Here is a 16,303-nt window from a genome sequence, read left to right as displayed (position 1 = left end):
AGGGGAAGGGAAGGAGAGAGGGAGAGAAACATCAATGTATGGTTGCCTTTCATGCGTCCCCTGCTGCGAACTGACCTGCAGGGAACTGGCCTGCAACCCCAGTATGTACCCTGACTGGGAATCGAACCGCGATTGTTTGGTTCGCAGGCCCGCGCTCAATCCACTGAGCTACACCAGCCAGGGCCCCTCTGTTTTATTTTATTTATTTATTTATTTTTACCACACAGAATATTTTATTTATTTTTTATTTTTTTATTGATTATGCTGTTACAGTTGTTCTATTTCCCCTTTCATTCCCCTCCACCCTATCCCCCATCCCCACCATTACCCCCCCTTTAGTTTATGACCATGTGTCTCAAGTCCTTTAGATTCTATATTTCCCATGCTATTCTTGCCCCCCCATCTATTTTCTATCTACTGTCTATGCTACTTATTTTCTGTACCTTCTCCCCCCTTCTCTTCCTCCCACTCCCCTGTTGCTAACCCTCCTTGAGATCTTCATTTCTATGTTTCCACTCCTGATCTAGCTGTCCTTTTAGTTTGCTTTCATTTTAGGTGCGGTTGTTAATAACTGTGAGTTTGTTGTCCTTTCACTGTTCATGTTTCTTTAACTTCTTTTTCTTAGATAAGTGCCTTTAATATTTCATATAATAAGGGCTTGGTGATAATGAACTCCTTGAATTTGATCTTATCTGAGAAGCACTTTATCTGTCCTTCCATTCTAAATGAAAGTTTTGCTGGATAGAGCAATCTTGGTTGTAGGTCTTTGGATTTCATGACTTGGAATACCTCTTTCCAGCCCCTTCTTGCCTGTAAGGTCTCTTGAGAAATCTGCTGACAGTCTGATGGGAAGTCCTTTGTAGGTGACTATCCCCTTATCTCTTGCTGCTTCTAGGATTCTCTCCTTCATGTTAATTTTGGTTAATGTAATTATGATGTGCCTTGGTGTGTTCCTTCTTGGGTCCAACTTCTTTGATACTCTCTGAGCTTCCTGGATTTCCTGGAAGTCTATTTCCTTTGCCAGGTTGGGGAAATTCTCCTTTGTTATTTGTTCAAATAAGTTTTCCACTGGTGGCTGTGCCTTTCCCCCTTCTGGTACCCCTATAATTCGGATGTTGGAGCGTTTAAAGATGTCCCGGAGGTTCCTAAGACTCTCCTCATTTCTTTGAATTCTTGCTTCTTGACTCTTTTCTGTTTGGCCATTATTTGCTTTCTTCTGGTCCACTCCATTGATTTGAGTCCCAGTTTCCTTTTCATTGCTATTGGTGTCCTGTGCAATTCCATTCATTTCAATTAGTTTCGCCTTCATATATTTGTCTAATTTGTGACTATAATCAACCAGTTCTGTGAGGATCCTGATCACCAGTGTTTTAAACTGTGCATCTGAGAGTTTTGCTATTTCTTCATCACTTGGATCTATAGGCTCTGGGGCTTTGAGATCTTCTTGCGACATTTTTGGTCTGTTCTGGCCCTTTAAGTGTGAGAAGCGACTCCCAGGTCGCTGGGTTGTGACGCTGTATGTGGGGTGTGGTCAGAGCGGGGAAATGGCGGCCCCCTCTGCTGTTTCTCACAGCTGGGTGAGGAGCAGCGCCTTAGGTGGTTCACCTGGGCCGGGCCACTCAGAGTCACTGGGTTATGACGCTGTATGTGGAGTGGGGTCAGAGCAGGGAAATGGCGGTGCGCTCCACTGCCGCTTGCCGCGGGACCTGCCGGGCCCCGGTCCAACCACCCACTCCCTCGCCTGTCCACCCGCGCACAAATGCGCGACCACAGTCAACACACAGCCCCGGTCCCCGCTGTCTCCCCCCACAGTCGCTTGCCTGGTCGCTCGCTCGCTCGCTCGCTCGCTCGCTCACTAGGTCCAACCCTGCGCCTGGATTCCGCGCGCCTGGATTCCGCGTGCCTGAGTCCGTCTGACCGAGTTTTCCTGTGCAACCCCACTTCACCAGCCGCTGGTTTTGCCCCTTACCAGTCAGGCTGAAGAATTTGTTGTTAACGGACTTCCAAAAAGTTCAATTTTCCGTGTTCTGGCTGTGTTTTCTGTTGCTAATATTTAGTTGTCTCTAACCTTGGTTGTGTGAGAAGGCACGGCACATCCACCTATGCCTCCATCTTGGCGGAAGTCTGTTTTATTTTTAATAAACTTTTATTTTAGGGTAGTTTTATATTTACAGGAACAGTGCAGAAATTGTACAAAAAGCTCCTATATTCCCTGCCCTCGGTTTTCCCTCTGCGGGAACGTCTTGCAGTGCTATGGCACCTTTGTCACGGCAAATGAACCAACATTGGTGTATCATTGTTGTCATCTGAACTCCATACCTTCTGTGGATTCCATTAACATTTCCTGATGTCCCTTCTGTTCTAGCATCTCATCTGGGATACCACCTGTGGCCCTTTATTTTATGCAGAAAGTTTTGAATAACCCACAAGGGGTTGTATGTTTCCTCCCCTGTGGATGTCAGCCGAGATCAGAGGTGTGTGGGTGTGACACTAGGTAACTGTTTCTTGGAACAGTGTGACTGCAGCTGCCATTGTCGATTGAAAGGAGTGGAAATTCGTGAGAACCATGAAACCCCCTGCCTCACGCCGTGTGCTGCCGGGTGAATTGTATTTTCAGCAGCAGCGGTGTCGGGCACTCCTTGTTACCCACTTCGGTGATCAGGGGATGTCGATGTGTGCAGTATTATCACCATTGCTTCTGATTCATTTTATTCCTTATAATTGTCAGCTGCCCATGGGGGCAGAGGAGTGTTTTTGTAGACTGTGGTTCATGGAGTGAGACCTTGGTACTGGACGAGACCTTCAAGATCAGGTAGTTAAAATCCTTTTTAGGCTTCAGCAAAAACATAGGTAGCTGTCTGGTGGCTTCCTGGTTCTCCTGTGCCCTTTCATTTAGTTACCACGGCGACAGAGACAGTCCCGGGTGCTTGTGTCCAGTGTGACCTGTGGGTGCCCGTTGTGAGCGGCGTCAGGGTTTAGTAAGACACTGCTGTGTCTCACCGGCACGGTTTCGGAAGTAGTTTTCCACTAAACGACCATTGACTCCTCTGTAAAAGGAAGAAAAAAATTCTTGTTCAGGTTGTAGTGTTTGTAAATAACTTGTCTCTTTGTTAGATTTTACATAAGGAATTATTTCATGGGATAATTTTATAGACGTGGCTGTCTTCCTGTCACAGTCGGATTTTGTGTCACAGCAGTTTCTGTTAGGAAATAAAGTGCAGCTGGAGCACCAGCTCGGAGGGGCTGGGTTCAGTCCTCCCCGCGGGGGGAGGTCGGGTCTGCCGAGCTCACGCGCGCCTCTGCGCACGGTGTCTGCCGCAGGTACTTGCACATCGGGCACGCCAAGGCCGCGCTGCTGAACCAGCACTACCAGGTGAACTTCCGAGGGAAGCTGATCATGAGATTCGACGACACGAACCCCGAAAAAGAAAAGGAAGATTTTGAGAAGGTAATTAAGGGGGTAGTGATAGTGACCCGATACCTTCACGGTGGATGAAGTCAATAGAGCTTTAATTCATGAAAATAACTTTTGTTTTCATAAACATTTTTTTCCCTTCATCTGCATATCCTGTGCCTGAGATCTAAGCCAGCAAGTACTGAACTCCCTTTCATACCAGAAACTTCAGTTTACTTTTCTTCCTCAACTGTTGTAGGAGTTTCCCAAGTGCTATAAGCCCATTTCTTAAATGAATTGGTAACTAGAGGCAGGTTATCACTTTGAGACAGAAACGAACATTAATCCGATGTTGGAAAATGTGCGGGTTTCATAGCCTCTGTGTTCCAAAGCACTGCAGTGTATTCAAAGGGTGAATGAATGGTCCTCATTACGCTCACTGATAACCAGCTTTCCCTTGTCGGTAGAAAGCTCCATGACATCAGCTTTCTCAGCTGAAAATTTGGAGGCTAGAATAATGAATTTCTTCTTTTTTTTCTGATGTAATATCATACAACGTTCACAACCGGTTCTAGGCTAAGTAAGACTGTTGGTGCATTACTACGTTTGCCCAAACGCAGTATCAAGGATTGGGACCACGTGAGGAAATGCGAAAGATAAGCTGGTGTGATTTTGGGTTTCCACTGCAGGTTATCCTGGAAGATGTTGCAATGTTGCACATCAAACCAGATCAGTTTACTTACACCTCGGATCATTTTGAAACAATAATGAAGTACGCGGAGAAGCTAATACAGGAGGGGAAGGCTTACGTGGATGATACACCTGCGGATCAGATGAAGGCCGAGCGTGAGCAGAGGGTGGAATCCAAGCACAGAACAAACTGTAAGGCCCGTTCAGTGTTTTACAGTTTAGTCAGTGTTCTTGCATTCTGTTTCTTTCGTAGAAGGTGATTTGTTTTTTATGAAAGACGTTGGTTTGAAATACACTTGGGAATACTACTTTACATGTTACTTCATCTTTTAGAAATCTTTTTTCTTTCTCTGTCACCTTTACCTTACTATTTTGTTAGCATCACAAATGTGTGTGAGCTGCATGTGCCCTTAGCATCTCACTCACGATGTGCTGTCTTGGGCATTTCATGCATTGCTCCTGAGTGATGCCTTCTGCGACTTTTCTGTATTTTTCTCAATTTAAATACTTAGCTTCCCAAAAGGTTTGATGATGATAATATTCATGCCTACATCTTCCTTTCAGCATGGGGTGAATGTGAATCTAGTATAAAAGCTTGGCATTACCCTATGTCTCTGAAATATCATTTGACAAAAAAGCATGTCTTCCATATTCATTACTTGTCCCTGAGCTTCAGAAACAGGTTATTTTTATTATGTAGTTATGTTGCCAGAACTTCAACACTGTTATATTTAAATCTTGAGTGTCACTGCATTTGGGAAATGCAGCAATACCAAATTGTTCTGAAGTCCTTTTCTTTTAAGTTGTTCCGCATTGCTCAGTTACCAACTGGACTTCGACACATGACCCTTTGAGAGCGGTGACGTGTCCATCTCAGCAGTTCCACAGAGGGTCATCGTCTGGCCAGACTTGTTCCCCTTCATGGGGCAGGTTTTCGATGTTCTGGTCTAGTAGGACCACAGCCCCTCGGGAAATAGCACCCTTTCTTTGGGGTGAAACTGTACTGCTTTCTGCTTTCCATTATCTCCCGTTTCTCAGACCCACGTGTGTCCCACCTCCCACTGGAATGACAGCAGGAGCTTTCGGGGGCCCCCGGGCTCAGGCTCTCAGCCCGAGCCGTGTTCTCCAGACAGGCACGGGCTGCAGCGCCGACGCCTGTGGGCCCTGTGGCCCGGCCGGCCAGTCTGCCCCCGGGCGCCGGGCGGCAAAGGAGCAGAGCGCCTCTGCTCCCGAGGCACGGTGGGTGGCTGCAGGGACAGGCCAGTCGGGCCACGGTGGAAAATGGGAAACTCGGGTCGAGAGAGACCTTCAGGCCTCGTACTTCCTCTCTCAGCCTTCGTCAGTTCTGCACGTGGAATTGATGGACTCGACTTTGGCTACAGTATTTAAGAGGGAATTTTCTAAGTGTTTTCCGAGACCTCTGCCTAAAAATCGGTGTGTTTACCCCTGGTACCAGATACTGAAACTGTATGAAACCAGAATGCGAACGTTTATATCACATTATAAGACTGTTAAAATTGAGTTCATCCCACTGGTACATTGAGTAAACTAATACAACCATCATTTTATAGCTGTTGAGAAGAATCTGCAAATGTGGGAAGAAATGAAAAAAGGGAGCCCGTTTGGTCAGTCCTGTTGTTTGCGAGCCAAAATCGACATGAGCAGTAACAACGGGTGCATGCGGGACCCGACGCTGTACCGCTGCAAAGCCCAGCCCCACCCGCGGACCGGGAGTGCTTACAAGTAAGGCCGCCCCTCTCTCCTGCCTGCAGCCCGCTGGCAGCTCTGGCGCTGCTGCTGCCGCCCTGGGGGTGACGAACCTGCCTTCCTGCAGCGTGCAGCCTCTGGGGCGGTTCCTCTCCTGTGCAGTGAGGTTATACCGCCTTATTCCTAAGGTCAGCGGTAGCTGTAGACGTCCCCTTACAGGGCATTGGCTAGGCGCACTGTGGTGTGTGTCTTTAGATGAAGGTGTTTGTCTTCCTGTTGGGAACTTTGGTTCTGCCAGGCAGAATCGACTCATATATGTGGTAGAACTGAAGATTTACAGACAAAGGAGCAATAAAAGAAAGGGCTGGGTGTTTTTCTAGTTCCCCCTGGTTTCCTGTGTGCGTTTACAGGTTCATAGATTCTTTTCTTTAAATGGTCCGCCCTTCATTAATTTACTTGGTATAAAGTAACCATTGAGTGTGTTTTCTTGCGTGTACTTTGAAGAAACCCATTACACACACGTGCTGAGTTACAGCTCCTGAAGAGATCGGTGAATGTGACGACCGCCCGATGAGCCAGTGTGACTTTCTTTAAACTTGGGGGTGCTGACGGGCGTGTGGTTACGTGTGTATGTGTATATGTCCTTCGGTTTTAACAGGGTGATCGCCCCTTGTTTTTCTAACCAGGTACTTTGAACACAGTTGGGAAAGTGAATTTGCATCCCCATTTTCAATGTCAAGTAATTGCAAAGCCTAGTGCAGTAGCCTCTTAGTGAAATTGTATGTTAAAATAAGAAATTATAACACAGTAATACATATTTTAAAATTTAAAACTGCTTATGTGTTGTGTATATTTTTTAGACAGAAATTGTTTTAGGAGTATTCCATCTTAAATGGATTTTTTTAACCTAATTTCTTCTCTTGTATGTGTTTGAATGCAGTTAATTACAAAAGTAATTCAATTAACTTGAGTGTGGGATTAAGATATTAAAAAGCTAAATTCCCTCAAAATTATTGTGCAGATTTCTTCCTATCACAGTGGTGCAACGGACGTACAGAAATATGGGTGTCAGGTTTTCTGTGCCAACACCTAGTTGTCAATTAAATTGCAGATTAGCTCTTTAGTTTGAATGTTGAGTGGGGAACTGATTCCTTATTCTTAAAGCCTGATAATGTTTTGATGTACTTTGATTTTTATGAGTCATTAAACATCCTGCCTTTAAGAAATTGTAAACTAGTAAAGAATTATATTTGAAATTAGTATTGCTGCTTATAATGCCTAATCCAAGATGGACAGGGTCACATGCGCTGTTGTTTTTTTCTAGTGTTTACCCGACATACGATTTTGCCTGCCCCATAGTGGACAGCATCGAAGGCGTCACGCACGCCCTGAGGACCACCGAGTACCACGACCGAGATGAGCAGTTCTACTGGATCATTGAAGCTTTGGGCATCCGGAAACCATATATTTGGGAGTATAGTCGGCTAAATCTCAACAACACAGTGCTGTCCAAAAGAAAACTCACCTGGTTCGTGAATGAAGGACTAGTAGATGGATGGTACGTTTCCTGTTGCCCAGAATTGAGAGGATGCGAGGGCATGGTCTACCGGTGGCTTTTCAACTGCCCTGAGGGGTGGGGAGGGTGCGGGGGAGGGGGTGGCACGGTGGGCCTGTCGGGTTCCTGGTCCTTGGTTTTAGTCGTTCCGTGGCATCTGGCCCCGTCCCCTTTGTTTCAGCGGGCCATGGCACATGGGAATGAAAGACAAGGGCGCATCCCTGCACAGGTCACGGTTAACGGGGAAGTGCGCGTGTGCCTCTGGTCCTTCACGGACCTGGTCTCAGGTAGAACTGGGGGCCCTGAATGTTGGTTAAGTAAAATCGACTCATGTTTTAATGCCTGGGTTTTCTGTATTTGAAGATGTCACCCACATGTTTCTCCTGAAATGTGCTTTCACGGTTTCCGGTAGTGCACTGACTTTACTGAGCAATATTTGCCTAGTAAGCAGTTTTCCTCTTCTGTGAACTTGGGCGCTCTGGGGCTGTGATCTACCCAGTTACAACCAGCTCTGAGTCCAAATATTGAACAGGCTGAGTATGGTATTAGTGCTCAGAGTTGTGTATACTCTCTGCATCGGCACATTAAAGAGATCTCCTGGTACTTAAACACGCCCCTGCTCCCCAGGGACGACCCTAGGTTTCCCACGGTTCGCGGGGTGCTGAGAAGAGGGATGACCGTGGAAGGCCTGAAACAGTTCATCGCCGCTCAGGTGAGCGAGGGTTCCAGTTTTCGGGTGTCTCGGACTCTCCCCTCTGTCTTCACTGTTTCTGTCATCCTTCTTTCTTTGTTCTTTATGATGCGAGGGCAGAGTGTTTTTTAAAAAGGGCATGTTTAGCACTGCTCGTAACAATGGAGAACGGAGGACGCCCTCAGCGCGGGCTGGACATAGGTGGCTGCCGCGTGCGCACCCTCTGCCGTGGGCGACTGTCACCTCTCACTGGGGAAGGGAACTGGAGTGGCTCGTGCCTCGTATGTTTATGTTCCCGCAGAGATGAACTCGCAAGGAATTATTGGGCTTCTTTTCCTAACACGAGTAGCTTCAGTTAAAGAAAATATTCTCATTAACACTTTTGCCCTTTAAGTCAGTTTTTTCTTGTTTTTCTAGGGTTCCTCACGTTCGGTTGTGAACATGGAATGGGACAAAATTTGGGCATTTAACAAAAAGGTACACATTTTGACTCCTAATCCTCTTTTCTCATGCCTAAGTCCTACATGCAGATTTCACGAATGTACTTGTGGTAGAGCAAATGTTGTGAGAATACCACCATTTTGCAGGCTTCCAGGAAAATGGAATGTTTTCCTTTGTTAAACATACAAAGAACAAGAAGTCTATTAACTGCCAAATGAGTAACAATGATTCACACAAGCAAACTTGGAGTTACAGGGAAAAGTAATAGTTTTGTCCTTAAATCTTTTGTGACAACTCTGCATTTCATTTTTCTGCTTTCAAGCTGCGAGCTCTGTGTAAGAAGGTATCACTTAACGCTTTCGTTTGACTTCGCACACGGCTTCTAGCGTGTTACCTGTCGCCTCCCGAGCTGCACACGGCTCTGAAGCACAATCACATTGCTGTAAACGGCCTCCTCCCGCAGGCCCCCTGGAGTGCTCTGTTCCCAGTTCCCCAAAGCGCCTGCCGGTTTTCTGAGTGGCAGAGGGAAGATTTGGCTGGCTCCACCCTGCTGTCCCCTTGTGTGCTGGGAGAACAGTTTCAAAGTGGCGCATTCCACTGAGTTGGAGTAAAGGTTCACTCACTGATTCCTGTGTCTCGCTGCATCTAGCTTTTTGAAAAGTGTTTCTTAAACAGACGTCCAATGACGTGGTTAACATGACCGATTGGAAGCAGGGCCCAGACACTATAATAAGGCAAATCCGTCCCGTGCCATGTTTTAAATGCCGTGTCTGTGATTGTGTTCCGTGAGCTCTTTTCGTTTGCTGCCCGACCCTGCTCATGCCTTTGCCTTGAGAAGTAGCTGCTTGTCTCGCATGCGTCTTGAATTTATTTTACTGTCTTGTGCATTTAGTCCATTTCTTGACACAGGGATTATTAATTGGTTTTTTCTGTTGCTGCACTTAATAAATACAAGTTAACATTTGCAGGCAAAGGTAAATTGGTGTACTTTTCATTCATAATCCAAAATTTAAGGGTTTTAAGTTTTCCTAAAGTTCAGACATGGGGATCCATTTTGGTGTAGTCATGGGGTTCTGTAGGTCTGCTGAGAGGAACAGCACCTTCCCTGTCTTCTTCCCTTCCATCTTCTCTCCCTGGGCCAATCGTTTGCAGCTGTTAAATCATGCTCTTGGGATCTGTCGTCCACTTCTCTAAATGACGTGTGTTGCTGCCTCCTGACCTTTTTAGTTTCAGGCAATGTCAGTTGACTTCCCCCAGAGGAAGACGAGGTCTCAGAACTTCCTGTCACCGCTCCTTGGCATTCTTGCAGTTGATTGTGTGGGTCTCCCCCCGCCCCCGGCCCCCCGTATTTGTTTAGTTTTCTAATTCCATCTCAGAATCTGCACACATTGTCCTGTCTTTCCTACCAGAGGGTTCGGTTCACGTGCCTCAGGTATTTCTTCAGTTTCACCCTGGGGACATCGGTGCTGCTGTGACCCAACTGGGGCTGGCGCCCACTTCCCCTGTGAGCGGCACAGCTGTGTTCCAGGTCCCCCTTCATCCTCTGCCGGGAGCACCCTTGGCCGCGGTGCTGGGGCGGCTCTTCCTTCCCTTGGTACCACCTCCGGCTTTGAAGAAGAGTTTTGGGGCCTCATGCGGGCCGTTTTCACGTTGAAATGGCATGAGAGTGCTGGGGTTCCTCTTCTTCCTTGTCTGCTGAAGGGCGTGGGCCCTCCATCTGTAAGCCCATTCCTCGAGTTCTGGGAAATTTTCCTTGTTTTTCTGTTTTGTTTGTTCTTTTTTCTCTACATGTTTTCTTCCTTCTCTCTGGAACCATTCTGTGCAAACATGGGGCCTCCTGGACGGAGCCTCTAGTTTTATTTTCTCTCCCTTAGTGTGCTTTCTGGTGGATCTGCTCAGCTCCCCTTCTTGTGAGTTTTCATTCATGCCGTCACAAATCCAGGGTTTCTCTTTCATTCTCTGAATTTCAGAAATAATTCTGCTCAGTTTCATGCCCAGAAAATGTAAGTGAGCATCCAAGCCCCGAACATAGTGCCAGGACGTTGTGGAGTGAACGTGAAGGGCCAAGCTGAGCGTTTGCAGCAACTCGGCCTTTTTTAAAGCATCTCCTGCTGAAAGCCACAGGCATTAACGCCAGGCGAGCCGGAGCTCTTTATACGCCGCTTGGAGGGAGGGCTGTGCTTACAGAGCACGTTACACCTGGTAAGAAGGGGGGGTGAGGGGCTCGGTGAGATGCGGGGTTCACAGTCTCTCTCTCTGAAAGTACTGAGCTCCTTGTTTTCTTAGGCTGACTCCTCATCTCTCCTGGAAACTAGTACCTAGTTTTCTGTGTCGTAATTAAGTGAAATCTAGCTACATAGTTTAATTTTTTTTAATCTACCTTGGTACTGGTGGGAGACATTCTGGTGCCTTGCTCTGCATTAGCTTCACTAGTTTTCTGTCAGTCTGATGCAAGTGTTAAGATTTACATTCGCAGTCAAGGCAGAGGAGTCTCAGCTTTAAGGGGTTCGTTTCAACAGCTGCAGTTTGCCTCCCTCAACCTTTCTTTACTGCTTTCACTTACAAGTCAAGTTAGCGTTCCAGGGGTGTGACAAGACGTGTTTTTCTCCAGCTCTCATCCCAGCCCCGTTGCCTCTGCCCCCAACTAACACATAAAGTCCGTGGAGACCTCTTCCCCTCCCCCCGAGTAATGAATGTCTTCCTAAGTGAGGAACCCTTGAGTAGGTCCCAGGGAATACAAGTGTGGCAGTTGTGGGGGAAACGGGGCAGGGGGGCGGCTTCAGTCAGTCCTGTCCTTTCCCTTCAGTCCATCAGGGCAGCTCCTCGGAGTCCTTTGGACTCTGGAATAATTGGAAAACTACGAATCCAGAGGTTTTTAGAGTTGGCCCAAGAAGACTTAAATCTTTTAATGCAAGGTTTCCCAAACTTGTCTGATCCTATCTGTCCTGTGGCTGCTTGTTAAACACCCATTTCCACACTTTCCAGGGGCATCCAACCTCTTGGCTTCTCTGGGCCACACTGGAAGAAGGGGAATTGTCCTGGGCCTCACATTAAATGCATCGTAACATGCAATCATAAAAAAAAAAATCCCAGAATGTTTTATGCAAACGTATAGTTTTATGTCGGGCCCCATTCATAGCCATCCAGGATGCATGCGGCCGGAGGGCCGCAGGTTGGACACCCCTGCCATGAGCATTTAGGGTTAAGTGGCCTGGAAATCTGTGCTAGCCGATGCCCTCAGTGGTTATTAATAGTTAGGCGTGAGGCGCAGTCCTTGGCCCTTCGCCAGCTGAGCAGACGGACCTGCAGTGCAGGGAGTGTGTTTCTCAGGCTGGGTTGTCTCGTGGTAGCTTCTGTAATGCAGCTGTGTCTCACTGCATCCGACACCGAGCCGAGGGGTCACAAAGTAAATCTTAGATTAGGAGAGAGCCCTTAACTAGTAAGAATGATCTTTAAGTCACAAGGAGGACTCGGATGAAACTTAGACTGGTGCTGATTTGGAGTGAGAGATAAGCAGATAAGTGGCGGGCGGGGGTCGGTTAGCTAGCTTCCCATGGTTTCATGATGGTCCTCCGAGGGTGGGGTCTCCTCTGGGTTTGCTCAGAATTTCCACAGTGTCATTTTTTTCAAAAGGTGAAAAATACTCTCAAAGGAAACAAAAAACAAAGACAAAAAGCCCCTGACAAACAATGGGGAAAAAAGTACAAAACGAAAGCATAGGCAGGTTTAATCAGCCAAAGCACTGCCTGTGTCCATCTAATGGGAAAAAGTAAATAACTTCTGTTACTTCGCTCAGATACATTCGCTTCTCCCTGCATTTTTCTTCCATTTGTGTTCTCTAGCACGTGACCACTGTGGTTGTGATTGGTCATCACGGGCGACCGGAGGGAGAGTGGGCCAGACGTAGTGGGTAGGGCAAGTTGTTCGTTTCCCTGCAGGTGTATTGGTTACTGTACGCGTCGGCGCCAGGCCCTTGCTAGGTGCGGGGCACACAGTGGTCCCGAACATACAGCATGCTGACAAGTAGAACCGTGCTGCTCACACCTTTACTCCACAGAATTGCCTTATTATAGTGACCTAGTGCTGTTCTGCACTTTGTGCGATGTGTTGCCTAAAAGTGATTATAGAAAATTGTGCTGAAGCACGTACCTATCTGTGTTACTGAAAAACGGACTCTTCCGACAATGTAACACTGAGTATCGTATTTACCTGTAGGGTTAGTATATAACCCCACAGGGATTTTCCTCACTTCCTAATCCTACAGTTAAAAGTCATTTTCTGAGATGCTGTAGCGTTACACTGTAACCCATTGGTTTCCCTTCACCTGTCAGTACTCATTCCTGGAAAGCTCTCGGTCCTCCCCGTAGTCTTCACTTGCAGTGGTTTCTGTTGCACTGCACAGCTGAAACGCTGGAGGAGAGTTAGGAGATAAATGAAAAAGTTGGTAAATGCAGTAACAAAGAAAGCCAGTTAGTATTCCTGTGCTGTTAAGTTTATTTTACTCATGAAACTGAAAAGACCACCGGACTGCTTTAACACGAGCATGCATCTGTTGCAGGTCATTGACCCGGTGGCACCAAGGTATGTCGCGTTACTGAAGAAGGAGGTGGTCCCGGTGAACATCCCTGAGGCTCAGGAGGAGATGAAAGAAGTAGCCAAGCACCCAAAGGTCGCTCTGCAGACTCGCTCTTCTGTTCTCTCTAACGGAAGGGGCAGGGTCATAGAGGGAGCGTGTGCTTTGATGGCCACAGGGTGGCTTTGGGACCATTTTCTGTCCGCTGTTCTTTGTCAGGATCTGATACTCACTGGAGAAAGTATTTTGTAGATTTCTTTCTGAAGAAATTTATTCTGGTAAAACCTGTAGTGCATCGTACAATACTGTCCCACTCGGTTGGTGACACTCAGGTGATGTGCATCGTGAAGAGCTGTAAATATTCCAAGTTGTACCTTCGTGATTGCTTTTCCATGCACGATGCTAGCTGTTTTTCAACTTTAGAGATTTGAGTTATTTTAAGGGAACCCTAACACTGTGGTGGAGGGAGAGAGACCGCTCTCAGTTTGCCTTTCTGTTGCATCTGATTGTTGAGCTGTTCAGCGAGGTGGGCAGTGGTGTCTGACACATCACGCCACCCGCTACAGTTCACTTGAGTGTGACGTTTACTGAATATTTTAAAGTGTCAGAGGTGAGAATAAAACTTTGTAATGGTGCTTCTTTGTTGAAGTGGCCGTTGTAGCCAGCTGACATAAATGAAGTGACTGCTCACTGCTGAGCAAGGGTTAGCTGACAGGGAGAACACCGTGAGCGATGATGGGCCCCCTGTCGGCCCAGGCGTTGCCACCACCGTCGTTCCCCTCCCCACGTCCCCGGTCAGCCTGGCAGTGCTCTGCTCTGAGCCCGGAGCGGTGTGAGTTGTGACAGCCTGCCACGTGCTCGCCGGCGTGCCAGCTCGGCGTCACGCAGTCGGTAAACACACGCTGTCCCATGCTCGTTTCAAAGGGTCTTCAGTTTTTCCTCGAAGTTCTCTTGAACAAAAACTGACACTATACAGATGCAGTGCTCGTTTAAACCTCCAGACCGTTTTATCCTCTTCATGTATTATATTCTGAAAAGGCAGGAAATTTATCCTCATGTAGCTCTTTCTGTCTTTAAAGTTTATCTTCTAAAACATGAAAGGCCCACAGTTGCCTGCGAAGGTGTGGCGTGTTTCTATAATCTTCAGCCGCTGGTCAGGAATGGCTTTATTTTCTCCCTGCAGCAGCAGTGAGATTTTGAGGATAACAAAGCAGGTTCTGGACAGAGGGCCATCGAGCACCAGATGATGCCGGCATAGCTCTGGAAACGGAACTCTGGGCTGGGGGTCATCTGGGCGGCCTCACCCCTAACTCCACCGGCCTCACGGTCAGGGCTGGGGTTCAGGCTGACACAGAACTTCCGGGGCTGGAGCAGAGGGTGGGAGAGCACAGACGTCCCCACTGTGGGGTCAGTGAGTCCCCGTCGTAACCAGAACTTCCCTCCTTTGTCACTCAGAACCCCGAGGTGGGCTTGAAGCCCGTGTGGTACGGCCCCAGGGTTTTCGTCGAAGGTGCTGATGCCGAGACATTTTCTGAGGGTGAGACAGTGACCTTTATAAATTGGGGCAACATCATCATCACCAAAATACACAAGTAAGAACTTTTTGTTTGTTTTCAAATAAATGTGGGAAAAAACTATTTTATGTTTATTCACTTGTTAAAAATTCCTGGGCTCAGATGTGTTCATGGGGCTGACTAGTAAGTCTGCCTGGGCATAAATACTGCAAATTCTGGGTGGCAGAGTTTTTCCACAGTGTTTTGCCACGTATAATGTGCACCTGTGGTTTTTTGTGCGCGTTATACACAGGATTATTATGCATATGGTGTGTAAACATTTTACCCAGGTATAATGTGCATGCACCCTTATTTTTCCCTCAAAGATTTGGGCAAAAAATGTGTATTAGACACTGCAGAATACAGTGTGTTCCAGTTTCGTAATGGGGCATCAGGGAAGCTCTTGCTCGTGATGCTGAGAATCACTCCATCTGGACACATCTGTGTACAATGTACTTCCAGTGCTCTGGGCCCTCTTTCGTCCTCTAATTCTCATTATAGTTGCCTGCTGGAGGGATTCTTGGGGCAGAATTTATGTGTACAACATATTTTTATCCTGTAGTCTGCTTTGAAATTAATGGTTAATGATGAACGTGAATTTCCCAGTGACTATAGTAAGCTGCATGATTTTAAGATCACATAAATGGAACATACTGTACTAAGACCAGTTTATGTAAGCTCTGACATCTTAATTGTCCAGTAATTGCATATGATTTTAAATAACTGCTAAATATTTTAAAATATATTATGTTAGATTTTTCAATGCTTGGTGCAGGTGACTTTAAAGTTTGTAAATATGTACATGCTCTTCAGCAGATGGATATGGGTCAGCGGATTGTTAGCATCTTGAGGTCAGGGATTATAGTTCATTCATCTCTTAACCTGTATATGCCTGGCACACATTAAAAACTCAGATGTCTCACTGGAAAGTTTTGCAAAGCAAATTCCTTACTCACTTGTTACAGATGCTGTTATGGCCATTAGGGTTTATGTTTTTCACGACACTTTTCAATCTCACACCTAGAGATGCAAATGGAAAGATCGTGTCTCTTGATGCAAAACTGAATTTGGAGAACAAAGACTACAAGAAGACCACCAAGATCACGTGGCTCGCGGAGACGGCCCGAGCCCTGCCCATCCCAGCAGTCTGTGTCACGTACGACCACTTGATCACAAAGCCGGTGCTCGGGAAAGACGAGGACTTTAAGCAGTATGTCAACAGGAACAGCAAGGTAACCTAGAGGAAACTGCACTCCATCTTTCCCTGTTACCTAAACTTGTTTTTAGAATTTGTAAGATCAGTTTTAAGACCTTGGTTCCTCAAATAAAATGGAAAAGATTTTTACTCAAATAAGAAGGTGTAAAAGCGCAACGTTCCCATTATACAGATGGTAGAAAGTGAGGCGCAGGGAGGGTCAGGAACCTGCCCCAGGACAGACAGTAAACGGTGGAGCAGGATTCACACCCAGGCATCCCGGCTCCAGAGCCCTTCGGCCTGCCTGCTCTGTCTGCCAGCGCGAGTTGCCAGTCTGTGTGCACGTCCTGCGCTGTGCCGCGTGTTTGTGGTGGGGGCGCATGTGCATCTGCGGGGGCACCAAAGAGGTGAGTGTCGAGGTCTCCTGAAGCCAGTCAGTTTACAAGGGTTAACTTTAAAAATGACAGTAAATGTGATTGTTATTTATTTTAATACTTCTCTGGT

The 16,303-nt window shown here is 46.9% G+C and overlaps 1 protein-coding gene across 2 annotated transcripts in view; it reads left to right on the top strand.

Moving 5' to 3' along the window:
* Positions 1–16,303, top strand: part of EPRS1 (glutamyl-prolyl-tRNA synthetase 1) — a 45,678-nt gene that overhangs the window by 7,950 nt on the left and 21,425 nt on the right. For both annotated transcript variants that reach the window (XM_053667309.1, XM_037128327.2), the window contains exons 7-15: positions 3,322–3,448; positions 4,084–4,276; positions 5,656–5,827; positions 7,116–7,349; positions 7,974–8,058; positions 8,455–8,514; positions 13,037–13,147; positions 14,507–14,643; positions 15,629–15,836. In XM_053667309.1, coding sequence (XP_053523284.1) covers positions 3,322–3,448; positions 4,084–4,276; positions 5,656–5,827; positions 7,116–7,349; positions 7,974–8,058; positions 8,455–8,514; positions 13,037–13,147; positions 14,507–14,643; positions 15,629–15,836 — 1,327 coding nt within the window. The remainder of the gene's footprint in view (positions 1–3,321; positions 3,449–4,083; positions 4,277–5,655; positions 5,828–7,115; positions 7,350–7,973; positions 8,059–8,454; positions 8,515–13,036; positions 13,148–14,506; positions 14,644–15,628; positions 15,837–16,303) is intronic.

Source organism: Artibeus jamaicensis, unplaced genomic scaffold, assembly GCF_021234435.1.
Source record: "Artibeus jamaicensis isolate MK-2021 breed Jamaican fruit bat unplaced genomic scaffold, CSHL_Jam_final contig_467, whole genome shotgun sequence".
NCBI classification, from domain to species: domain Eukaryota; kingdom Metazoa; phylum Chordata; class Mammalia; order Chiroptera; family Phyllostomidae; genus Artibeus; species Artibeus jamaicensis.
Note: the sequence above shows the minus strand (reverse complement) of the source record. Positions and strands in the feature narration are given on the sequence as shown.